Source organism: Cetorhinus maximus, chromosome 11, assembly GCF_964194155.1.
Source record: "Cetorhinus maximus chromosome 11, sCetMax3.hap1.1, whole genome shotgun sequence".
Classification (NCBI taxonomy): Eukaryota; Metazoa; Chordata; class Chondrichthyes; order Lamniformes; family Cetorhinidae; genus Cetorhinus; species Cetorhinus maximus.
In genome coordinates this window covers 84,550,456-84,576,894 of record NC_135889.1, presented here as the reverse complement: position 1 = coordinate 84,576,894, position 26,439 = coordinate 84,550,456, and the positions used below count along the sequence as shown (strand labels likewise).

The 26,439-nt window shown below is 44.4% G+C and overlaps 1 protein-coding gene across 4 annotated transcripts in view; it reads left to right on the top strand.

Annotated features, from left to right (window-relative positions):
- Window positions 1-9,908: 9,908 nt before the first annotated feature.
- Window positions 9,909-26,439, top strand: part of lmln (leishmanolysin-like (metallopeptidase M8 family)) — a 70,332-nt gene continuing 53,801 nt past the window's right edge. For 2 of the 4 annotated variants that reach the window (XR_013577981.1, XM_078552345.1), the window contains exons 1-3: window positions 9,909-10,059; window positions 16,860-16,957; window positions 17,085-17,115. Coding sequence is in view for 3 of the 4 variants with exons in the window: in XM_078552345.1 (XP_078408471.1) it covers window positions 9,925-10,059; window positions 16,860-16,957; window positions 17,085-17,115 (264 nt within the window). In the remaining variant the exon portion in view is untranslated. Of the gene's footprint in view, window positions 10,077-16,859; window positions 16,958-17,084; window positions 17,116-26,439 lie in introns of all 4 variants that reach the window. The other 2 variants (XM_078552346.1, XM_078552347.1) reach the window with 2 other exon arrangements.

Genomic DNA, 26,439 nt, shown 5'->3' with positions numbered 1-26,439 from the left:
TCCCCTTAGTATTCTTGAAACCTAAAGTGAGAGTCTTTTGAAAATTGGAGCTGCAGGTCTTGTTAGCAAAATTGGGATCTGCTCCCCTGCAAATTGCTGTGGAGTTCTCATGTATTTCTTAGTGATTCCCAAAATACCTCGCATCCCTGCATCGATGTTGGGGCAACACTGATGAAAATTCTTCACAATTCCATCTGTGTAGATCCTCAAAAGACTGCCTGAAGAGCACTGTAAAGTAAAAAAATAGTTGGGCTCAAAAAAACTGCTGCATACCTCTAGTTTCTCCCTCCTCTTTTATTGCTCAGCTGCTGCCATTTTTTCTTGGACCTGCCTACTTTTGCTCGGAGCATCACCAGCTGAATCCACAACTTTATTAGACCACCAGCAGTGGATGTATCTGCACTGATACTTATGTCTGTGAAGTGCTTGCCAGTTACTGATCTGCTAGGGCAGATTCATGTTCATTTCTGATGTTAGATTCTTCGTCTTGGGAGTCACTAATCCAAAGAGGAAGTGAAAATGTGTTAAGATGGGGTATGCTGTAAATGGATAAACATTCCATGATAAGGCCAATAGGAATCCATGTTGATTGCTCTAATTTTATTTGAACATGCTCCTAATCAGTACGCCAAATGGGGAAGTAAAGATCAGAAAGACTAGTGGAGATGAGTGCTGTTGGACTGCACTGGTTTTGGGCCTGACTTAATATTAGGCCTGGAGGAGGCATCAGAGACTAAGTAACATATAGGAGGGGGGTAAACCCGATCGGCGCCCCCGATTAGGTCTGCACCGCCAATTTACGTGGGCAGGCCAATTAAGGCCCGCCCAGCATGATGTGCGCCCGGATGTGCTGAGCGCTCCCTGTACAGGCGGTGGGGGAGGTGGGGGGGGGGGTTGCCGGGGGGGGGGGGCGGGGGGGGTTCCCTGAGTCAGTGCTTTGCCTAGTTTCCCTTTTCTTCTCAGTATAAAACTGCAGACTTGGACTTTGGCATAACAGAGAGACTCTGACAGTGTCCAAAGAACCATTTTACAATGTTGTCTGAGATTTTCCTTTATCCAATAGCTAATGGATTTTTAATAATTTATGACACTGAAAATAAAAATTACTGAATGTTTATTGTACTAAATTCTTTAACTGTCACTTATTTCTTGCTAATATTCAAATAAAACACTGAAAAAAATATATTCTTCTTGTTCACACTTCATTTTTATGATTGCCACTCAAAATCAAAATGTAATTTTACATTTTTCTTTATATTTAGAAAAGTCTGTAATTGTTTACAAGTTCATGCTATACTTGTATGACACATTTTAATACAGGTTAATAAATCTATCCGATATATCCTAATGCGCAGATATTAATCTGTCAAACAGTACAAAAACAGAACAAGAAATAGAACTGCTGAGAGGCTTAGTTGAGAGTGTCGTTTTTAAAATTTGTTCATCGGATAGGAGCGTTGCTGGCAAGGCCAGCATTTGTTGTCCATCTGAATTGTCTTTGAGAAGGTGGTGCTGAGTTGCCTTTTTGAACCACTGCAGTTCATGTAGTATAGGTAAACCCATAGCGCTATTAAGAAGGGAGTTCCAAGATTTTGACCCAGCGACAGTGAAGGTGATCTAGCTCCAAATAAAGATGGCGTGTGACTTGGAGGGGAACTTGCAGGTGATAGTGTTTCCATGCATCTGCTGCCTTTGTCCTTCTAGGTGGTAGAGTTTATAGGATTGGAAGGTGCTGTCAAAGGAGGCTTGGCAAGTTGCAGTAGTGCATCTTATAGCTGGTATACACTGCAATGGAAGGAGTGAATGTTTAAGATCGCGATTGGGGTGTTGATCAAATGCTTTGCCTGGATGGTGTTGAGCTTCATGAGTGCTGCTGGAGTTGTGCACATCCAAACAAGCGGCGAGTACTTCATCACACTCCTGACGTGTTCCATGTAGATAGTGGACAGGCTTTTGGAGTCAGGAGTTGAGATACTCGCTGCAGAATTCACAGCCTCAGACCTGCTCTTGCAGCCATATTATTTACATGGCTGGCCTAGTTAAGTTTCTGGTCAATGACAACCCCCAGGATGTTAATGATGGGGAATACAGTGGTGGTAATGCCATTGAATATCAAGTCCAGATGATTAGATTCTCTCTGGTTGGGGATGATCATTGCCTGGCACCTGTGTGGTGAGAACGTTACTTGCCACTTCCTAGCCCAAGCTTGAATATTGTTGCTTGCAGGCACAGGACTGCTTCAATATCTGAAGAGTTATGAATCATACTGAAAACCGTGGAATCATCAGCAAACATCCCGACTACTGATCTTCTGACACTACACTGAGGTACTCCAGCAGCGATGTTTTGAGCTGAGATGATTAGCCTCCAACAACAACAATAACCATTTTCCTTTGTGCTAGATATGACTCCAACAAGTGGAGATATTTCCTCTGTTAAAAATTGATTCAATTTTGCTAGGGCTGCTTGATGGAATGGGGCAATCATTCTCACTTCACATTTGAATGAAAATAACTAGAGATTTTAGAAGGCACAAAAATATATTGCACTGCATTCTGATGTCCCACCTGGGGCAGAAAGGGAGGCGAGTAGGGGTGAAAATACTGTTGTGCTGGTTTCCTGTTGCTGTTACTGGTGCCAGCGACTTCACCAGGGTGTGGGGGATGGCAGTCCTGAGAACCCACTTGATTTGCTAATGAGGGCCATTAAAATAGGTAAAAAGCTCATTAAGGGCCATGTTCAGATTTTGGCGGGGGTGCATCGGCTGCACCAGGTAGAATGAATTTTATAAGTCCTTCCGCAGCAGGATAGGAGGTGGGGTGTGTCGAAAAATCAGGAGGGATGCACTCATCCAGAACCCAATGTGACAACATAGTGGGACAGCATTTAAGATTGTTAATAAGGTAGTTACACATCATTTGCATGTACTTCACTGGGATTTTACTCGGAGTTTGGCATTTTATGATCAGCGTACGGGGATCGTGGGCTTTAAGATTCCCCAACCGTTTAAAGCCGACAACACAGGTGTGGCCTTAATGCTGCCTCTGGAAGTCAGCCATATTGAGTTTGTTGGTTCATTCTTGAATGTCTTGAAGGAGGAAGAGTGAGGAGCAGAGGCAATTTCCAGCCTGTGGTCAAAGGCCTCTAAATGTGGGGGCTGATTGTGGAGATGGGCTATCAATAACAGCGGGAACTGATTAGGATGCTCTCAGCAAGGGCACAGGGGGGTATTGGTGCTTATTGAGAGGCAAGTAACAAGTGGAAAGGGAGTTCGACTCCAAGAACAGCGCACGAGAAAGGGAGAGATGAGCTACCATGGGATTCATGCAATCAATCTTCTTTGACCCCTGTGTGGAGCAGGAGCGGCACAGAGGGAGGGAGAATCAGGTGCAAGAGGCTGCACTGCAGTGGTAGCAAAAGAGCCAGCCTCTGGCCGGGCAAGGTGCAGAAGGGTACTTGGGGACTGGCAGCAGGCGGCTGCACAATGATGGGCCTATAGTGGCGGAATGTGTACGGACTCACCTTATCCACCTGCAGATGTCAGAAAGCCAGTGTCAATGAAGACCATGACTGTCAAGGGAGGCAACCACAGACCTGTGTGCCATGCTGCAGGATGAGCAGCAACTCACAGGCCTCACTGGACACCCAACACCCATGGCCCTGAAGATCACCTTGGCTCTAAACTTTTATGAATCTGGCTTTTGCCAGGGATCCATTGGGGTGTCCCAGGCAGCAGCTCATTGCAGAATCAAGGAGGTGACCAGTACCTTGTTCAAGAGGGCTGGTGTTTACATGTGCTACCAGACCCACCATGATAGCCAGGCGGAGACATCCATTGGCTTCAGGGCCATCACTGGATTCTCCCGGTGCAAAGTGTCATTGATTGCACTCATGTGGCCATCAAGGCTCCCAGGCACCAGCCAGCCACCTTCCTTCCATCAACTTCCAAATGGTCGGAGACCACCAGAAGCGGATCCTTTAGGTATACGTGTGGTTCCAAGGAAACAACCATGACGTAAACATACTTTTTCACTCCCCGCTGCCATAGCTGTTCCAGCCTCACCCCTCCCCCACCATACACCTACAGGAATGTATCCTTGGGGATAGGGGTTACCCACTGAAGACATGGCTACGCATGCCTTTGAGGAACCCTCACACTGCAACCGAGCAACCATCGGGCAGGTCATTGACCTGTTAAAGATGAGATTCTGGTGTGTAGACTGATCCATTGGAGCCCTGCACAATGTTTCAGTGAGAGTCTCTTGTATTATGGTGATCTGCTGTGCTCTACACAATCTGGCACTGCTGAGTGGAGGAGGCCTTGCATCAGGTTGACAGAGTTGATCGCCACTTCTCATCCAATGTAAAAGACGTTGCTGAGCAGATGGGACAGGATGATGAGTCCCTTGCACTGGAGGCAAGTGGCATTGAGAGACATGCAAGGGAGGCAAGGGACAATCACATTCACACCCACGTCTTGCAATCATGATGCCTTTTCAATGACTGTGTAATAAAGACTCTGTCTCACATATCTCAAATATCATCTCCTTTATATCGATCGCCATCACCTAGCGCCCAACTTCTCCATGTGCACAGACACAACTGAGGAATTAACCAAATTCAGCCTGTCCTACATTGGCATTTCATTGAGGCAGAAGGCTTTATGTGACATCTGACAAGGCAGAAAAATGAATAAATGATTAACGTGAGTAATTTAAGTGAGGTGGGTAGTCTGCATTTACAGAGACAAAGAATTCCCTGCCACTTGTCACCCTCCAACTCTGCAGAAATTTCATCACTTTGGTCTTCTGTGTACTGGGCCTGCTACTAACTATAACAATTAAGTTGTATTTCATTGCTACCTGGAGTAAGTAGCTCCCAGCCCTATTTTAAGTTTCTGTGTCCTCTGTAGATGTTTAAGTCCTTGAATTTTCAGAAGAAATCCATTGGGCCCATTTCATCTGAACCTTTACTCATAATGTGTTAAGAATAACCTGAGAACCCAAAATTCTATAATTGCCACTCTCTATCAGAAAACAATTGCCAGCTCTTTGAAAACAAGCTTTGTGTCTCCATGCACATACTGGGCTTTCAAGTAGATGAATAGAAGTAAAAAAAAACCCTTGGAATTATTTCAAAGATGGCTAGACTTTGTTATGTTGCTTCAGTATATCTTTCTTACATTGTACTTTTTTATTCTTTCATTGGATGTGAGCATCATTGACAAGGCTAGCATTTGTTGCTCATCTCTAATTGCTCTTGGGAAGGTGAGCTGCCTTCCTGAACTGCTGCATTCCATCTGGTGGAGGTGCACTTATAGTGCTGTTAGCGAGTTTCAGGTGTTTTGACCCAGTGATGGTGAAGGAACAGCATATAGTTCCAAGCCCCTGCTCTATGTGGGAAGCTGGGAACATTTCCACTGCCCGGGGCCACATCTGTGCGGGAAGTGTCTCCAGCTGCCGCTCTTGGAAGCCTGGGTTTCAGAGATGGAGCAGCAGCTGGGGATACTGTGGAGCATCTGCGAGGCGGAGAATATCATGGATAGCACGTATAGAGAAGTGGTCACACCGCAGGCTAAGAGTCCACAGGCAGGAAGGGAATGGGTGACCACCAGGCAGAGCAAGAGGACTAGGGAGGCAGTGCAGGAATCTCCTGTGGCTATTCCCCTGCAAAATAGATATACCGCTTTGGATACTGTTGGGGGGAATGGCCTCTCAGGGGAAAGCAGCAACAGCCAAATTCGTTGCACTACGGTTGGCTCTGCTGCACAGAGGAGGAGTAAAAAGTGTGGGAATGCAATAGTTATAGGGGATTCAATTGTGAGGGGAATAGATAGGCATTTCTGTGGCCGCAAACGAGACTCCAGGATGGTATGTTGCCTCCCTGGTGCTAGGGTCAAGGATGTCTCAGAGCGGCTACAGGACTTTCTGAAGGGGGAGGGTGAACAGCCGGTGGTCGTGGTACACATTGGTACTAACGACATAGGTAAAAAAAGGGATGAGGTCTTAAAAGCAGAATATAGGGAGTTAGGAAGTTAATTGAAAAGTAGGACCTCAAAGGTAGTGATCTCAGGATTACTACCAGTGCCACGTGCTAGTCAGAGTAGAAATAGCAGGATATATCAGATGAATATGTGGCTGAAGAGATGGTGTGAGAGGGAGGGTTTCAGATTCCTGGGACATTGGATCTGGTTCTGGGGGAGGTGGGACCAGTACAAACTGGATGGGTTACATCTGGGCAGGACCAGGACTGATGTCTCAGGGGGAATATTTGCTAGAGTGGCTGGGGAGAGTTTAAAGTAAAATGGCAGGGGGATGGAAACCTATGCAAGGATTCAGAGGAGGGGGAATCAAGGACAAGAACAAAAGACAGAAAAGGGAATAAGAAAAGTGATCAGCAGAGAAATCAAGGGCAAGAATCAAACAGGGCCTCAGTGAAAAATAGTGGGAACGGGACAAGTAATGTTAAATAGACAAGCCTTAAGGCTTTGTGCCTTAACGCAAGGAGCATTCGCAATAAAGTGGATGAATTAACCGCGCAAATAGATGTAAACAGGTATGATATAGTCAGGATTACGGAGACATGGCTGCAAGGTAATCAGGGATGGGAACTGAACATCCAGGGGTATTCAGTATTTAGGAAGGACAGACAAAAAGCAAAGGGCAGTGGAATTGCAATGCTGGTTGAAGAGGAAATTAACGCAATAGTGAGGAAAGATATTAGCTCCAACGTTGTGGAATCTGTTTGGGTAGAGCTGAGAAACACTAAAGGGCAAAAAACATTAGTGGGGGTTGTATATAGACCCCCAAACTGTATTGGTGATGTTGGGAATGGCATTAAACAGGAAATTAGAGATGTATGCAATAAAGGAACATCTGTACTTATGGGTGACTTTAATCTGCATATAGAAATCAAATTGGTAACAATACTGTAGAGGGGGAATTCCTGGAGTGTATTCGGGATGGTTTTCTGGACCAATACGTTGAGGAACCAACCAGAGAACAGGCCATTCTAGACTGGGTATTGTGTAATGAGAAAGGGATAATTGGCAATCTAGTTGTGCGAGGCCCCTTGGGGATGAGCAACCATAATATGATAGAATTCTTCATCAAGATGGAGAGTGACGTAGTTGGTTCTGAGACTAGGGTTCTGAATCTTAATAAAGGAAACTACGATGGTATCAGGCACGAGTTGGCTATGATAGATTGGGAAACGTTACTTAAAGGGATAATGGTGGATAGGCAAGGGCAAACATTCAAAGAGAGCATGAGTGAACTGCAACAATTGTTTATTCCTGTCTGGCACAAAAGTAAAATAGGAAAGGTGGCCAAACCATGGCTTACAAGGGAAATTAGAGATAGTATTAGATCCAAGGAAGAGGCATACAAATTGGCCAGAAAAAACAACAGACCTGAGGATTGGGAGCACTTTAAAATTCAGCAAAGGTGGACCAAGGGATTGATTAAGAAGGGGAAAATAGAGTACGAGAGTAAGCTTGCGGGGACCATAAAAACTGACTGTAAAAGTTTCTGTAGTTATGTGAAGAGAAAAAGATTGGTGAAGACAAATGTAGGTCCCTTACAGTCAGAAACAGGAGAATTTATAATGGGGAACAAAGAAATGGCTGACCAACCAAATACATATTTTAGTTCTGTCTTCACAAAGGTGTACACAAATAACATACCAGAAATGTTGGGGAACACAGGGTTTAGTGAGAGGGAGGAACTGAAAGAAATCAGTATTTGTAGGGAAATGGTGTTGGAGAAATTGATGGGATTGAAGGCCAATAATTCCCCAAGGCCTAATAATTTACATCCCAGAGTAATTAAGGAAGTGGCCCTAGAAATAGTGGATGCATTGGTGGTCATCTTCTGAGATTCTATAGGCTCTGGAACAGTTTCTACAGATTGGAGGGTAGTTAATGTAACCCCACTATTTAAAAAGAGAGGTAGAGAGAAAACAGGGAATTATAGACCAGTCAGCCTGTCATTGGTAGTGGAGAAAATTCAAGAGTCCATTATAAAATATTTAATAGCTGAGCACTTGGAAAACAGTGGCAGAATCGGACAGAGTCAGCATGGATTTATGAAAGGGAAATCATGCTTGACAAATCTACTGGAATTTTTCGAGGATGTAACTAGTAGAGTTGAGGAGGGGGAGCCAGTGGATGTGGTTTATTTGGACTTTCAGAAGGCTTTAACAAAATCCCACATAAGAGATTAGCATGTAAAATTAAAGCGCATGGGATTGGGGGTAGCGTATTGAGATGGATAGAAAACTGGTTGGCAGACAGGAAACAGAGAGTAGTAATAAACGGGTCTTTTTCCAAATGGCAGGCAGTGACTAGTGGGGTACCGCAGGGATCGGTGCTGGGACCCCAGCTGTTCACAATATATTTTAATGATTTAGATGAGGGAACTAAATGTAATATCTCCAAATTTGCAGTTGACACAAAGCTGGGTGGGAGAGTGAGCTGTGAGGAGAATGCAGAGATGCTTCAGTATGATTCAGACAAGCTGAGTGAGTGGGCAAATTCATGGCAGATGCAGTATAATGTGGATAAGTGTGAGGTTATCCGCTTTGGTAGCAAAGACAGGAAGGCAGATTATTATCTGAATGGCTATAAATTGAGAGAGGGGAATGTACAACGAGACCTGGGTGTCCTCATACACCAGTTGCTGAAGGTAAGCATGCAGGTGCAGCAGGCAGTAAAGAAGGCAAATGGTATATTGGCCTTCATAGCGAGAGGATTCAAGTACAGGAGCAGGGATGCCTTGTTGCAATTATACAGGGCCTTAGTGAAACCACACCTGGAATATTGTGTGCAGTTTTGGTCTCCTTATCTGAAGAAGAATGTTCTTGCTATAGAAAGAGTGCAGCGAAGGTTTACCAGAATGATTCCTGGGATGGCGGGACTGACATATGAGGAGAGATTGAGTCGGTTAGGATTATATTCGCTGGAGGTCAATGAATGAGAGGGGATCTCATAGAAACCTACAACATTCTAACAGGACTAGACAGGGTAGATGCAGGATGTTCCCGATGGTGGGGTAGTCCAGAACCAGGGGTCACAGTCTGAGGATACAGGGTAGACTACTTAGGGCTGAGATGAGGAGAAATTTCTTCACCCAGAGAGTGGTGAGCTTGTAGAATTCGCTATCACAGAAAGTAGTTGAGGCCAAAACATTTCATGTTTTCAAGAAGGAGTTCTTGGGCGAAAGGGATCAAAGGATATGGGGAGAAAACGGGAGCAGGCTATTGAATTGGATGATCAGCCATGATCATAATGAATGGCTGAGCAGGCTCGAAGGGCCGAATGGCCTTCTCCTGCACCTATTTTCTATGTTTCTACGTCAGGTGGCTTGGAGGGGAACTTGCAAGTGGCTGTGTTCCTATGCGCCTGCTGCCCTTATCCTTCTATGAAGTAGAGGTCGCAAGTTTAGAAGGCGCTGTCGATGGAACTTTGTTAAGTTGTTGCAGTGCATCTGGCATATGGTACATGCTGCTGTGCATCAGTGATGGAGGGAGTGAATGTTTTAAGTAGTGAATGAGGAGCTGCTCAAGTGGGCTGCCTTGTGCTGGATATCGAGCTTCTTGAATGTTATTGCAACAGCACTCATCCAGACAAGTGAAATGTATTCCATCACACTCCTGACTTGGGCTTTGCAGATGGTGGACAGGTTTTGGGGAGTCAGGTCCAGGAAAAAACAGTTTTACTAATCTGATTGATATTGCGAGTTTTTAAAGTCTCAGATTGTTTTTACAAGTTATTCGTTGCCATTTCTTTCGGAATATAATATTGCTACATGACAGCGTGTCCTCCCCCACCCCAGCTGTTACTCAGTCTCTTCCACCAGCATATGTAGCATGCAACAGCTCCACTGCGCATGCGTATTGCCGGCACGGCGACGTCATCGCGGCCCGATGATGGCGTCCGGCTTCAATCTCTGTTGGAGAATCCGGACCTGGGCCTTTTATATAGTAACCGGCATGATGTGTGTCGTCATCGAAACCAGTACCTGTTATACATGTAAACACCGTGTTCCGGATTTGAGAGAGGTGAGCAATAATTACAGGTAAATAAACCGAATTTGTAAAGGAAAGGAGCTGGTAAGTTAGAGACTGAGAGACACTGAGCAGAGGGAGCCGGAGCCGGAGCCGGAGCGGGCACAGGGGAGCCGGAGCCGGAGCGGGCACGGGGGAGCCGGAGCCGGAGCGGGGACAGGGGAGCCGGAGCCGGAGCGGGGACAGGGGAGCCGGAGCGGGCACGGGGGGAGCCGGAGCCGGAGCGGGCACGGGGGGAGACGGAGACGGAGCGGGCACGGGGGGAGACGGAGACGGAGCGGGCACGGGAGCCGGAGCGGGCACAGGGGAGACGGAGACGGAGCAGGCACAGGGGAGCCGGAGCGGGCACAGGAGAGACGGAGACGGAGCGGGCACAGGGGGAGACGGAGCCGGAGCGGGCACAGGGGAGCCGGAGCGGGCACAGGGGGAGACGGAGCCGGAGCGGGCACAGGGGAGCCGGAGCGGGCACAGGGGGAGACGGAGCCGGAGCGGGCACGGGGGAGACGGAGATGGAGCGGGCACAGGGGGAGACGGAGCCGGAGCGGGCACGGGGGAGCCGGAGCGGGCACAGGGGAGACGGAGACGGAGCGGGCACGGGAGCCGGAGCGGGCACGGGGGAGACGGAGACGGAGCGGGCACAGGGGAGCCGGAGCGGGCACAGGGGAGGCGGAGATGGAGCGGGCACAGGGGAGCCGGAGCGGGCACAGGGGAGCCAGAGCGGGCACGGGGGAGACGGAGACGGAGCGGGCACAGGGGGAGACGGAGCCGGAGCGGGCATGGGGGAGATGGAGCCGCAGCGGGCATGGGGGAGATGGAGCCGGAGCGGGCATGGGGGAGATGGAGCCGGAGTGGGCACAGGGTAGACGGAGCCGGAGCGGGCACAGTTTAGACGGTGCCGGAGCAGGCACGGGGAGAGATGGAGCTGGAGCGGGCACGGGGGAGACGGAGCCAGAGCTGGCACGGGGGGAGACGGAGCCGGAGCGGGCACGGGGGGGGACGGAGCCGGAGCGGGCACGGTGGGAGACGGAGCCGGAGCGGGCACGGGGGGAGACGGAGCCAGAGCGGGCACGGGGGGAGACGGAGCCAGAGCGGGCACGGGGGGAGACGGAGCCAGAGCGGGCATGGGGGGAGACGGAGCCGGAGCGGGCACGGGGGAGATGGAGCGGGCACGGGGGGAGACGGAGCGGGCACGGGGGGAGACGGAGCCGGAGCGGGCACAGGGGGAGACGGAGCCGGAGCGGGCACGGGGGAGAGAAGGAGCCGCAGCGGGCACGGGGAGAATGAGTCAGAGTGGGCACAGAGAGAAAGGGAGATAGAGATTGAGTGGGTACAGAGAGCGAGCCAGAGACAGCGATTGAGCGGGCACTGAGGACGAGCCAGAGAGTGCGATTGAGTGGGCACTGATAGTGAGCGTGCGATTGAGCAGGCACTGAGAGTGAGCGTGCGATTGAGCAGGCACAGCAAGCGTGTGTTATTGAGCGGGCACAGAGCGAGTGAACGATTGAGCGGGCACTGAGAGTGTGCGCGATTGAGCAGGTACTGAGCACATGCGATTGAATGGGCATGGAGCACTCGTGCGTGGCTGAGTGGGGATGGAGAGAGCGAGCGCGAGCAGTTGCGCGGGGATGGGGAGAGCGAGCGCGTGGTTGAACGGGCACGGAGAGAGCGCGCATGAGACAGCGCGTGGTTGAGCGGGGGTGGAGAGCGCGAGCACAAGAGGGTGCATTGTTGAGTGGGCACGGAGAGAGCGAGTGCTGTTGAGAGGGCACCAAGAGAGCGAGCACGAGAGGGAGTCTGGCCTAACCACAGAGCATACACTGAGGGGGTGTGTGATCCAGGCACTGAGAGTGCACTGTGAGAGTTTGACTGAGGCACAAAGAGGGTTGCTGAGAGAGATTTTGATTCAGGCACAGAGCAGAAGAGAGGGCTTTAGATTCCTGGTACTTTGGGACCAGCTTTGTGTGAGATGGGGCCTGTGCAGGATGGATGCTTTGCACCTAAACAGAGCTGGGACCAGTTACCTTGCTAATATTTGCTAGTGTATTGGGGAGGGTTTAAATTAACAGCAGGGATATGGGAACCAGGAGGTAATATTAAAGAGGACTACCAAGGTACACACAATATTGAAAGAGACTGATAGCACCAGAGTCGGAAATAATAAGTTGTTAGATCCATTCAGAGTAAAGTAATAAAGTATAAGTTAGTGTTAGTGTGCATGTATGTCTGCGGAACGTGATAAGTAAGATTGGTGAGTTGCAGGCCAGATGCAGATTACCATATGGAAATATGATCTTGTGGCTATAATGGAGACCTGCTGTAACTTTTAAAAGCCAGTATAAAAATGGCTGCTTTAACCATGTGACCAAGACAAGTCCAGAGACCTTCCCCAAATATGGTAGTGGGTTGGGCCAATACACACCCTGGGTTGTGGCCTTTCACACTTTCACTGTTTTGAGATGAGGGTCAATCACAATACAATGAAACGTCAATGACACTCATTTCTGATTTGTCTCACACCCATTGCATTTCAATGTCTCTGTTGTCTGTGGTGAGGCAGGAAAATGGATTGGCTGGTATCATAGTCATGGAGGTTTACAGTTCATCCTTACAAAAGGATTTGTGAGTTTCAGAAGTGGCTGGGATTACTCTTATTTCAAAGAGGTATTTGCCTGAGTTTCAGGTTTTGTCTGGAGCTAACGTTGCCAAAGTCATATGATGTGTTGTCAACCATCTTAAAAAACTGTTCTGTCTATTTTCAAAAATACACCTTTAGAATTTTTAATATCTTCATGCCTGTATTGGCCATAACAAGGAGAACATTTCAGTGCTGGAGAGTGAGTATGTTCCAGAGGAGTCAAGGATAGAATCTATTTGGCTAGAGCTAAGGAATAAAAAAGGTGCAATTACCTTGCTTGTTGTATTCTACAGGCAACCAACAACTGGAAAAGATGTACAGGACCAAATTTGAAAGGAAATTACAGAGACGTGCAGGAATTGTAGAATTGTTATAATGGGGGACTTTAGTTAGCCATATATGGTAGTGTAAAGGGAAGAGAGAGGCAAGAATTCCTGGAGTGTGTTCAGGAAAAATTTCTACAGTATATTTCCAGGCCAATGAGAAAGGAGGTACTGCTAGACATGGTTTTTGGGAATGGGTGGGCCAAGCGGATCAGGTGTCAGTGGGGGAACATTTATGTGACAGGGATTATGGTAACATAAGATTTAGATTGGCTATGGAAAAGGACAAAGAACAATCCTTCAAAGTAAGAATAATTAACTGGGGGAAGCCAACTTCAATGGGTAAGAATGGATCTGGGCCAGATAATTAGAATCAAAGGTGGGCAGGCAAAACTGTGACTGAACAATGGGTTGCCTTTACAGAATAGAGAGTTTGCGCACAATCAAGATATATTCCCATGAAGGGGAAAGGTAGGGCAAACAATCTAGAGCCCCCTGGATGACAAAAGAGATAAAGATGAAGAAGAAAAAGTGTGATATGGCAGATGTTGGTGGATAATAAGAACCAGGCTGGATATATAAGGTTCAGAGGGGAATTGAAAAAGCAAATAAGAGAAGCAAAGAGAGAGTATGAGATGAGACTAGCAGCTAACATAAAAGAAACTCTGAAAGCCTTGTATAGGCATATAAAAAGTAACACGGTGGTAAAAGGAGGAGTGGGGCTGATTAGGGACAAAAAAGAATATTTACGCATGGAAGCAGGGGCATGGCTGAAGTATTAAATTATTACTTTGCATTTGTTGTTACCATGGAAGATGATGCTATGCAGATCTTGTGAAAGAGGAGGCAGTTCAGACACTTTAAGGGTTTAACATTGCTAAGGAGTAGGTATTGGATAGACTTTATGCACTTAAAACAGGACCGGATGAGATGCATCCAAGGATACTGAGGGAAGTGAGAGTGAAAATTGCAGAGACACTGACCATAATTTTACAGTCTTCATTAGATTCAGGGGTGGTGCCAGAGGACTGAAGAATTGCAACTGTTACACCCTTATTCAAAAAAGTTGTAAAGATAAGCCTGGCAACTAGAGGCCAGTCGGTTTAACTTTGGTGATGTGGAAGTTTCTAGAAATGATAATTTGGAACAAAATTAATAGTCACGTGGGCAAGTGTGGGTTAATTAAGAAAAGCCAGCATAGAATTGTTAAGGGCAAATTGTGCTTAGCTAACTTGCATGAGTTTTCTGACGAGGTAACAAAAAGGGTTCATGAGGGTGATTCTGTTGATGTGGTGTACATGGACTTCCAAAAGGCACTTGATAAAGTGTTGCACAACAGACTTGTGAGCAAAGTTACAGCTCATGGAATAAAAGGAGCAGTAGCAACATAGATATCTGAGTGACAAAAAACAGTGTAGTGGTTAATGGATGTTTTATGGACTAGAGGAAGGTTTACAGTGGAGTTCCCCAGAGGTTAGTGTTAGAACCTCTGCTCTTCCTGATATATGTAAATAACCTAGACCTTCATGTATGTTAAACTTGTATAAAACACGGGTTTGGCCTCAACTGGAATATTGCGTCCAGTTCTGGGTGCCAGACTTGATGAAGAATGTGAAGGCATTAGAGAGAGCGCAGAAAAGATTTATGTGAATGGTTCTAGGGATGAGGAATTTCAGTTAGGTAGAAAGATTGGAGAAGGTGGCTATACTTTCCTTGAAGAAGAGAAGGTTGAGAGGAGATTTGTTAGAAGTATTCAAAATTATGAGGGATCTGGACAGAGTAGGTAGGGAGAAACTGCTCCAATTGGTTGAAAGATTGTGAACCAGTGGGCTCAGATTTAAGGAAATGGGAAAAGAGTGACAACATGAGGAAAATCTTTTTAAGCAGTAAGTTGTTAGGATTTGGAATCACATGTGCTGCCTGAGTGTGTGGTGGAGACAGGTCCAATCAAGACATTCAAGAGGGAATTGGATTATTATCTGAGAAGGAAGAATGTGGAGGGCTACAGGGAGAAGGTAGGGGAATGACACCAGGTTGCTCCTTCACAGAGCTGTCACAGACATGATGGGCCAAATTGCCTCCATCTGCATTGTAACCATTTTGTGATTCTAGAGAGAGTCTGACCCAGGTATAGAGTGGACACTGAAGGTGAGTCTGACCCTAGCACAGAGCAGGCACGAAAGGAGGATCTGACCCTGGCACAGCAGGGCACTGAGGGAAAGTTTGACCCTGGCACAGAGCAAGCACTAAGAGAGCCTGAACATACAAATATAAGAAATAGGAGCAAGAGTAGACCATTTGACCCCTTGAGCCATTCAGTAACATCATAAATGACCTGATTGTGGCCTTAACTCCACTTGTGCCCCCCCGCAACCCATAACCCTTGACTCCCTTGTCAATCAAATATCTGATAAAAATTTGTCTAACTCAGCCTTGAATATATTCCATGACTGTTCTCTATAGAAGAGAATTCCTCTGAGAGAAGAAATTCCTCCTTATCTTCATCTTAAATTGGAGACCCCTTATTATGAAACTGCATCCTCGATCTAGATTCTTCTAGGAGGGGAAGCATTCTCTTAGCCACTGAGAATCTCATATATTTCAATAAGATCACTTCTTATCCTTCTAAACTTCTATTTGTATAGACCCTGCCTGCTCAGCCTTTCCTCGTAAGACAACTCCTTCATCCCAGGAATTAGCTTAGTGAACCTTTGTTGAACTGCCCCCAATGCAAGTGTATCCTTCCTTAAGGAGACCAAACTGTACAAAGTACTCCAGATGCAGCCTCACCAATGCCCTGTACAGTTGTAGCAGGACTTTCCTATTTTTATACTCCATCCCCTTTACAATAAAGGCCAACATCCCATTTGCCTTCCTAATAACTTGCTGCACCTGCATGCTAATGCTTTGTGATTCACGTACAAGGACACCCAGATTCTTCTGTATAGTAGCATTCTGCAGTCTCTCTTCATTTAAAAAATAATTTAAATATGTAGTGCGACTCGGGCACCAAGCATTCAGTGAAGACGAACCTGACCTTGGCCAGGGAGTGCACTAGGAAGCGAGTTGACCGGACCCAAACGTGAATGCAATAGCCTGACAAACACTGTACTCAACATGAACTGATAGGGAAGATCTAATACAGATATTGGAGACTGAGTCTACACAGAGTGGGTGAGTAGTACAGAAACTGGTCTTTGAGCCTATACAGACTGTTCTAACATCAATGTGCCATGAGAAACAAGATCTAATAATAGGGCATAATGCATCCAGTGAGGTGGAAGATCTGACATATCAATACATGCTGGAAGGAAGCAATTGAGGACAATGTGTATTGAGGGAGAAATTTGAGAAAAGTTAGGGGGAAAGGAAGTCAGACATGAGAACCTGAGTCTGCATTGAGGCAGAGAGTCTGATGGTTGGGCAGGAAGATGATTGTGCCACTGAATCCATATCCTATTTGGAAGATGACTGGATTTTTGAATGTATCAGCAATGAAGCACTACAGTAGGTGCTCGGTGGCCTTTTTTAAAATGTATTTTAGATGGCAATGTTAGCCACGATAATTTAGCATTGAGAAATTATCTGGAAAAATTAATTTATCTATTATCTGTACTTAAAAGGTAACTACCTGCTTTTTATGTTGGAATAATAACTTTGTTACATTTATAAATGATAATGAAGGATATTAACTCATTTAATTAGCCAGGAATAGAACATGTGTCATATTTGAAGTTAGGTGTGCAGAACTGATATGCCCAACTGTTAAAGGTCCAGTCTTAATCTCCTTTTGTATATTGATGTCTCCTTTAACAATCCCATCTTTTTTGTCCTAGGTGATTTACCAGGTTTATTTAGAACCAAGTCGAATTACCAGGAGAAGTATTGATCAGCATCTAAGAATAAAAATTGTGTATGATTTAAGTATTGAATAGTAAGTATTGTAATTTGTTTTATTGGAATTTGTCATGTGATAAAATTTGTTAAATAACATCACCGACTAACTTTTAACATTAATGACTTTTAACATTGATAGCTCCTTTTTTATTTTTATGTTGCAGTTTACCCATGGATAAAAAATACTTAGTTAAGGTATGTACAAAATCCATGTATTTTACAATACGTAACTATAAATGTATATTTCAGTTGTAAGTTGTGCCTGAAATTCATTTCTTCGCATTATTTTTCATAGAAACAAAATTAAATCTGAGAGTCCCTCAATCAAATTTAGTACACAAAAATGTAAGCTATAGCGATGGAAGTGAAGAAGGATTAGTACTTAGCTTAGGAACATAAAGAAATGTAGTGTTAACATTTTAGGTCTCAATGACCCTTTGTTAGAATCGGGTTGCATTAACACCACCTTCTCTCCATAGTTGCTGTGTGTTCTCGACATTTTCTGTTCTTAAGTAAAATTGAGTAATTAAGCACTGATGTCTCAGTGAATCTGCAGGATAAGAGAGGAATTTTTGAAATTATTTTTCTGATTCAATGGGATGATGTTTTTAAGCTATTGCTGTGGCTCATTATTTGTAAATTTTGGTGAAGTGTCTTGATATATGTATAGTGAATGGCATACCAAGTCAACTAGATACGGTAAGATGTCAAGTGATTTGTTGAGCAAAATGAATGTGTAAGAAAGCAACAACCAGACTATTAAAATAAAAATCATTTTAGTCATTAGAAAACTTTAATGTTAAAGATCATTGTCAATATTTGTAAAAACCAGCACGAGAGCGATTGCTAGTATAGAACCATTTCTGTGGGTATTTTTTCAATACTGGAGAGATTTTTCTGGTTAAGTTTAAAATTGACCCTTTTTAAAATTCGTTCATGGGATGCGGGCATCGCTAGCTAGACCAGCATTTTTGTCCGTCCCTAATTTCCCTTGTTCAGTGGGCATTTAAGAGTCAACTACATTGCTGTGGGTCTGGAGTCACATGTAGGCCAGACCAAGTAAGAATAGCAGACTTCCTTCCCTAAAGGGCATTGGTGAACTAGTTGGGTTTTTATAACAATTGGCAATGGTTTCATGGTCATCATCAGACTTTTTTAATTCCAAATTTTTTAATTCACATTTCACCATCTGCCGTGGTGTGATTTGAACCCATGTCCCCAGAACATTACCCTGGGTCTCTGGGATACTAGTCCAGTGACAATGCTGCTATGTCACTGTCACGCAATAAAAGATTTTAGAATAATTTCATCATTTGATAGAATATACATGAAAATCATAACTATGGTAATATTGTGCACATTGAAGCAATATTCACTTTGTGCACATTGAAGCAATATTCACTTTGTGATGATTCAGTTGCATCCGAGTTTTCATTAAAGATGGCCACCAATGAACTTCAAAGCAATTAAGATAATTCATTAGAAGGCAATTGAAACAAACAAACTGATTGGAAAACCATGTGATCAGAGTGTAGCCAATAACCCAAAAAAAATTATGGATGTGCAAGCAAAGGAGTGGCAAAATACAAAACTAGCCAAACCATTGTAACAGTTGTCATGGCAGGTGCCTTAGGGAGTAAAAACCATTATCAGGATAGGTTGGAAGTGGATGTGAATGTCCGCCTCTTCTGTTTGTTCCCCTTTTAAAGTAGTGTTTGGTCATCCTTTTAATAACATTTAATTTCAGATGATTACAAAATCCAGCACTGTTTTCTTTCTGGTCTCTTACCCCCTATCCCTCGCTGTTATTATGAGTAATGAGAAAGAGAGACTGAACCAGAGCGGACACAGAGAGAGAGACTGACCTAGAGCAGGCACTGAGAGTGAGAGACTGACCCAGAGTGGGCACTGAGGGTCAGAAACTGACCCAGAGCGGGCTCAGAGTGAGAGACTGACCCAGAGCGGGCACTGAGAGAGAGAGGGAGACTGACCCAGAGCGGACACAGAGAGAGAGGGAGACTGACCCAGAGTGGGCAGAGAGAGAGAGAGAGAGAGACTGACCCAGAGTGGGCAGAGAGAGAGAGAGACTGACCCAGAATGGGCACTGAGAGAGAGAGAGAGACTGACCCAGAGTGGGCAGAGAGAAAGAGAGACTGACCCAGAGTGGGCAGAGAGAGAGAGAGACTGACCCAGAGTGGGCAGAGAGAGAGGGAGACTGACCCAGAGTGGGCAGAGAGAGAGAGAGGCTGACCCAGAGTGGGCAGAGAGAAAGAGAGACTGACCCAGAGTCGGCAGAGGGGGAGAGCCTGACCCAGAGTGGGCACTGAGAGAGAGAGAGACTGACCCAGAGTGAGAGTGAGAGAGAGACTGACCCAGAGTGAGAGTGAGAGAGAGACTGACCCAGAGTGGGCACTGAGAGAGAGAGAGAGACTGACCCAGACCAGGCACTGAGAGAGAGAGACTGACCCAGAGCGGGCACTGAGAGAGAGAGAGACTGACCCAGAGCGGGCACAGAGAGAGAGAGTGAGAGAGAGAGAGAGAGACTGACCCAGAGCGGGCACTGAGAGAGAGAGAGAGACTGACCCAGATTGGGCACTGAGAGAGTGAGAGAGACAGAGAGAGACAGACCCAGAGCGGGCACTGAGAGAGAGAGAGAGACTGACCCAGAGCGGGCACTGAGAGAGAGAGAGAGAGACTGACCCAGAGCGGGCACTGAGAGAGAGAGAGAGAGAGACCCAGAGTGGGCACTGAGAGAGAGAGAGACTGACCCAGAGTGGGCAGAGAGAGAGAGACTGACCCAGAGTGGGCAGAGAAAGAGAGAGACTGACCCAGAGTGGGCACAGAGTGAGCGAGAGACTGACCCAGAGTGGGCACTGAGAGAGAGAGAGACTGACCCAGAACGGGCATTTAGAGAGAGAGACTGACCCAGAACGGGCATTTAGAGAGAGAGTCTGACCCACAGCAGGCATTGAGAGAGAGAGAGAGAGAGAGGGCTACTGATCCAGTGGGTCTGTGTTCTGAAACATCTGTCTAGTCAAAATGCTACTTTTATGAACTTTAAAAAATATTGTGTGATATTACTGATATACTCACATATTTCACAACTTGCCATCTCTGCAAAATGATTGTGGGAAATATGCCAAGGATTAAAATAATCTTCCTACAATGGTTATCTGTCAGATTGTTTAGATTTTTGGCCTTATTGATAATGTTGGTAGATTTCTTAGTGGATACTGTTGCAACAAAGGTTTTTCAGCCTGGCAACAATGACATTGATTATGATTCACGCACGAGTTGCTTTCATGATAACAGGCTTTATTACAATGATTGATTTGGCCTTCCATTCGTATTAACTGACATACACATAAAAAACAGAAAATGCTGCAAAAACTCAGCAGGTCTGGCAGCATCTGGAGAGAGAAACAGAGTTAACATTTCGAGTCTGTATGTATGACTTCTTCAGAGCTAAAGAGAAGTAGAAATGTGATGGAATTTATACCGTTCAAGGTGGGTGGAGCAGGTGAAGCAAGATAGAAGGTCAGTGATAGGTGGGGGCTAAGGATTGACAAAAATATCATGGACACAAGACAAAGGGAATGTTAATGGTAGTGGTGAAGACTAAAGAAGGTGCTGATAGTGACATAAAGGTTAAGAAAGCTGAATGTGTTAATGGCAGAACAAGGGTCAGCAGTCTGTGAAAGAACAACATAGAAACAAGTAACAGATGGGCCTGTTTGGGGGAGGGAGAGGTGGTTTGGGGAAAAAATATTAAAAAATGAATAAAAATATATGTGAAAACAGGATTAAAAAGTGGGTAAAGACAGAGGAGAGAGTTCATGGCCTAAAGTTGTTGAACTTAATGTTAAGTCCAGAAGGCTGTAAAGTGCCTAATCGGAAGATGAGGTGCTGTTCTTCCAGTTTGCATTGGGCTTCACTGGAACATTGCAGCAGGCCAAGGTCGGACATGTGGGCATGAGAGCAGAGAGCAGGATAGTGAATTGAAACAGCAAGCGACAGGAAGGTCTTGTGGACTGAGCGAAGGTGTTCCGCAAAGCGGTCACCCAGTCTGCGTTTGGTCTCCTCAATGTGGAGGAGACTGCTTTGGGAGCAGTGAATGCAGTAGACCAAATTGAAGGAGGTGCAAGTGAAGTGCTGCTTCACTTGAAAGGAGTGTTTGGGCCCTTGGACGGTGAGGAGGGAGGAGGTAAAGGAGCTGGTGTTGCACCTTCTGCGATTGCATGGGAAGGTGCTGTGGGAAGGGGATGGGGAGCTTGGGGTGATGGAGAAGTGGACCAGGGTATCCTGGAGGGAACGGTCCCTATGAAATGCTGATGGGGGGGGCGGTGAGGGGAAGATGTGTTTGGTGGTATCATGCTGGAGTTGGCAGAAATGGCAAAGGATGATCCATTTGTTTTTTTTATCCTTTTTTTCCCCAACCACCTCACCCCCTCCCACCCCCAAACAGGTCCATCTGTCACTTGTTATTAATGTTGTTATTTCAGAGTGCTGTCCCTTGTTCTGCCATTAACACATTCTGCTTTCTTAACTTTATGCCACTATCATACCTTCTTTATTCATCACCACCACTATTAACACTCGCTTTGTCTTGTGCCCGTGACATTTTTGTCAATGTCTCCTTAGCCCCCACCTATCATTGACTTTCTATCTTGCTTCACCTGCTCCAACCCCCTTAGTATAAATTCTATCACATTTCTCCTCCTCTTTAGCTCTGAAGAAGAGTCATACAGATTTGAAATGTTAACTCTGTTTCACTCTCCACAGATGCTGCCAGACCTGCTGAGGTTTTTCAGCATTTTCTGTTTTTGTTTCAGATTTCCAGGATCTGCAGTATTTTGCTTTTATACAAATAATACAACCTAGCTTTCAGGCTCTGAGAACGCACTTTGACTTTGGAGAACAACACGCGTCCTGGAGTGACCAGTTCCCACCCTCAGGCCATCTGTATGGCTGCAATGGTCTTGACCTCTTAAATGCTCAGAGGTTGAAGACCTGGTTCTATTCTTATTCTACAATACAACCATAACCTGTGCTTATGTAAAACTTGGTTTGGACATTTAGCTGCAGCCTCAGCTTTTAATCTTTTCAACCTTTGTCTCTGTGCCGCAAGCTTTGTTAATAGTATATTAAGTCCTGTTAAGTTTAGGCCAAATGTTTATCCTGTTACCTATACTGTTCCTATATAAAGACAAGATTAAAGCTGGGATTCGTTGACTTTTTAAATCACGTTAAAGCATTCTAGCAAATAATTTATTGTGTCATTTTAAAATACCCTTTTTTTGACATTTATATACAGAAACTGCAGGTACAACTTCAGATGGAGCAGTCACCTCATGTTCCATCCTATAGTAAACTGATCTCTTTCCAAGATCATAATATGGTTTGAAAATGTACAAAAGTCAGGATTTGAAATTTGCAGGTTTTGCTGCTGTTTAATTGTTATGTCATACGGTATTTAGACATCTGTGCACAAACAAATCATAGCTTTTTACAGCATCGTCACCAACTTCCAGGCAAGCTGTTTTTTGAAAAGGCAAGGTTACATAGTTCCATGCATTGTACAAGACGAGATCCTGTTGAAGCTTTGGATATGCTGAGCAAGATCAAATGTAGTAATAAATGCAACTGGATCAATGAAGATATATAAAAAATTATACATTTTTGTGCTGTATCTTCAAATGAAAAGTTAATTTAAGTTATTGAATTTGGTAAGCATTCTGATGTATATAAAAAATCTTTCCTAAACAGATTCCTGATTAAATTAAATATTCCCCAGTTTGTTCCTGTCTGCTTACAAGTTAGGAAATCTTTGGCTGGTGGTGACCTGTTACACACAGCAGGATTCTGCCAAGGAAGTCACTAGGGAATGGTGGAGTGCATAAAATTAAGTTATCAAATGTGCGTAGGCTTTTAAGCAATGTACTACTTGATGTTACAGGTTGAGTTCTTTTCATTCCTGTGATTACTTTCCAGTTGTTTGAGCCAAACTGATGTGTGAAATAAAAGAAACAATGTTTTTATTGAAGAATGGAAAGATTAAACAAGAACCTCTTTCGATGTCTGATCTTCATTTTGAGGCAGCTGGATTGAGAGATAATGTGAGAACCCGTTTGCACATGCGCAGGCCAGCCTTAAAAGTGAGGGCAGAGTTTATGAATTCTTATCAGTACCAACTATTGAAATTCCCTTTCATACTTGGCAGTGAGTGGCATATGTAATCAGCAACAAAATATATAGGAATACAGTTAACGTTTCGAGTCTGAATGACTCTTCATCAGAACAAAGGAAAAATAGAAAAGAAGTGAAATATAAGCTGGTTTGGGGGGGTGGGGGGGGACAGGTAGAGCTGGATAGAGGGCCAGTGATAGGTGGAGATTGCCAAAAGATGTCATTTTTTGACAATCTCCACCTATCACTGGCCCTCTATCCAGCTCTACCTGCCCCACCCCCCCTTAAACCAGCTTATATTTCACCTCTTTTCTATTTTTCCATAGCTCTGATGACGAGTCATTCGGACTCAAAACGTTAACTGTATTCCTCTCCGCAGATGCTGTCAGACCTGCTGAGTTTTTCCAGGTGTTTTTGTTCTAGATTTCCAGCTTCCGCAGTATTTTGCTTTTAACAAAATATATAGGCCTGTTATGTAGTTCAATACAATTCCATATCAACTCAAAGTTGTATGAAAAAGCCATCAGAGGGGTGAAGTGCACATTATCTCCCACTACACGTACCTCATAAAATGAAGCTCAAACATCGAACGGTAAGTTCTCATTTAATTTTTTCATTTTATTTTGTAGCGGTGTTCGTTCAAAATAATGAGATTTTCACAGCAAAACTCTGGCCTTACAATGCCAGCTCAATGAATAATAAACCTGGTCAATTTGTGGTTTCTGAAACACTTTTGATGCAAACCATTGACTGTTGCACATGTGAGAAAACGGGCAGTAATACCCAACACTATGCTTCACCCGTTTATATGTTGTAAATCCAAGTACATGTAGAAAAGAAAAACATACCCTCTCAGGTATTTTCCTTCTCCTGAGGATCAAGTTGTTTCCAATTCAAAAACCAAATAACAGTTCAACTCTTAATTCTGAAACAACACTATTCTTACAAGCATGTCCCTTAATTAAAGCAGGCACTAATGTACCTTCTAATCCTGCAAAAGTACAGTTGCAAACGTATTTGCATTGTCTTTTAAGGGCTTGTTTTAAAATGTTTGAAAAGGTTTTTCATTACTCCATCTCAAGTACTTAAGGTCCGCTATTGGGATCATGGCTAAATTAGCTGTAGATGAGGCTGCAGCTCCTGTAAAATGAGATTTCGGCACATTTACATCAATTCCAGCTTTGATCATGATGTGGAGTATCTGTCCAGCTATCGTATCTGTAGTCACCTTTTTGTGTGATCTTTTGAAACTCTCAATGTTTCGAAGGTGTTCGGTGTGAAGAAAATATTTTCATAGATGTTTGTAGACACATAAACATGGATCTGATGAGTTTGCTCTCAGCACAAGTTTGCAACCAGTTTTCAGAAGATCATTCACTTTAAAAATAAACGACGTAGGAGATTTTTGCATATTGCTTGTGTCAAGTAGATGTATGGCCTGTTGACACTGTGTAGACTCCAAACCAATTAACATACATGTTTTCATTGACAATTCTTGAAGAGTAAGTGACAAAACAAATGAAAGCTCTCGGAGGTGGTCTAGCACAGGCTTCACGTCCCCTGTGGTATGATATCTTGACACTGGTGGTTTGAGGTTATACTACTGAATGCACCTTATAAAATGAGTGACCAGTGGATGTGAGTCCAAAGTGTGCTCCTCTGGCAATGCAACAAAGGAAGACAAAACTGACTTTGCTGTGTTCATTAAACTGTACCCCAGTCTGTGAAATAATGAAGTTAAAAATTGCAAAACAGCTTCCACAGATGTTTGCAGTTGTTTAATTTATTGTCTACTTCAAATACCCATCCACTGATTATGTGAGTAATGTACTACTTCCTGGTCGATGGCCGCCAGGCAGATAGGATGATGTCAGCAGTTTCTGTAGAAAAGCCCTCATCTTGTAGTTTTTTCCCCGATAACCTACAGGACATAAAGTTAAGATGCTTGTAAAGCGGGTGGCATATTGTTGAAGTAGGTTGAGAAATTAAATGCTTAATTGTTGGGAATATCACTGGTTCTTGCAGTCATAAATTCAATAACTTTGCAATCTATGGCTGTGTTGGCCATTCTGTTACTATCATGAAACCATCAGCTTCCTCCCTTTCAATTTTCTGTAAGCATCTTCTTCTCTGGCAAAATGGGGGAAATGCTTAGCAAAAAAGCTTTGCCAGGCGATTGAAAAGGCATTTGTTGCCATGGAACCTGAGTCTGGTAACCAAGAAACAGTTTTCAACCTGTGCATTTAAACGTGCTGCAAAAAGATCAATATTTGGTTTTCCATACAACTTACACAGCTGTAGGAAAACAATCCCATCTAGCTTCCATTCAAGCTGGTCATTGAAATTCTCTAATTTGTCATCAGTTATTTGATTCAAGACACTATGCAAAAGTTTAGAAGTGACCCAAATGACTTTCGAAATACACCCTTTCCAGCAAGTTCATTACCTGCCTGTGATTTTGTTCCTCCTATGTTGTTTATGTATGCTATTGCAGTTGTATTGTCTAGCTGCATAGCAAAGTGAACATGACAAAACTTGTAAGGCGACAAAACTTGTAAGGCAACAAAAGCAGCCTTCAATTCTAATTAATTAATTTAATTTCTTTCTGCTCGTGCTGTTCCTTCAGTATTCCATCTTCCTTCAAACTGTGTGGTACCACTGAATGCATTCCATCCTAATCCCGAGGCAATGCTTGCAATGTGTATTGTTGGTGTTCCCTTGTCAATGTTATTAACTGCAGTTGACACATCGTCAACCCACCAGTGAGCTCATGGTGAGCTGCAGGAAAAAGAATCATTTTTCTGTCAAAATGCCCATTGTTTTCTTTCAAAGCCCATATTTTTTTTTCCTTTTTTAGCTCTTTGTAAAACAGTGGCCCATATTGTACACCAGGGAAAGCAACCACTAATTTACCAATCACAGAAGAAACAAATCATACTTATGGTAGATGTGAGGCCAATAAATGTTTGCAGAGACAATATATTTCCTCTGATTTTGTGTCAGTGAGACTGGCTTGCATTGTGGAGGATTGCAGTATAAATCCTAGAAAGGTAATTTTGTATGCTGGGTCAAGGACGGATTTGTGTGGGTATATGACAAAACCAAGGTCAGATAATGTTTGGTCCGTTTGACTGCATCCATTGCTCCCTATTTCATTTTGGCAACAAGTAAGCTATCACCTATATATGCCACTACAGTATTATCTTTGCTCCTCATAGTTGCAAATGGTGGTTTCAACAACTTTGTGAACACATAAGGTCCTGAGCTAAGCCCATTTGGTAATGCTCTAAACTGCCGTAGTATCCCTTTCCATCTGAACTTTAGGTATTCTCT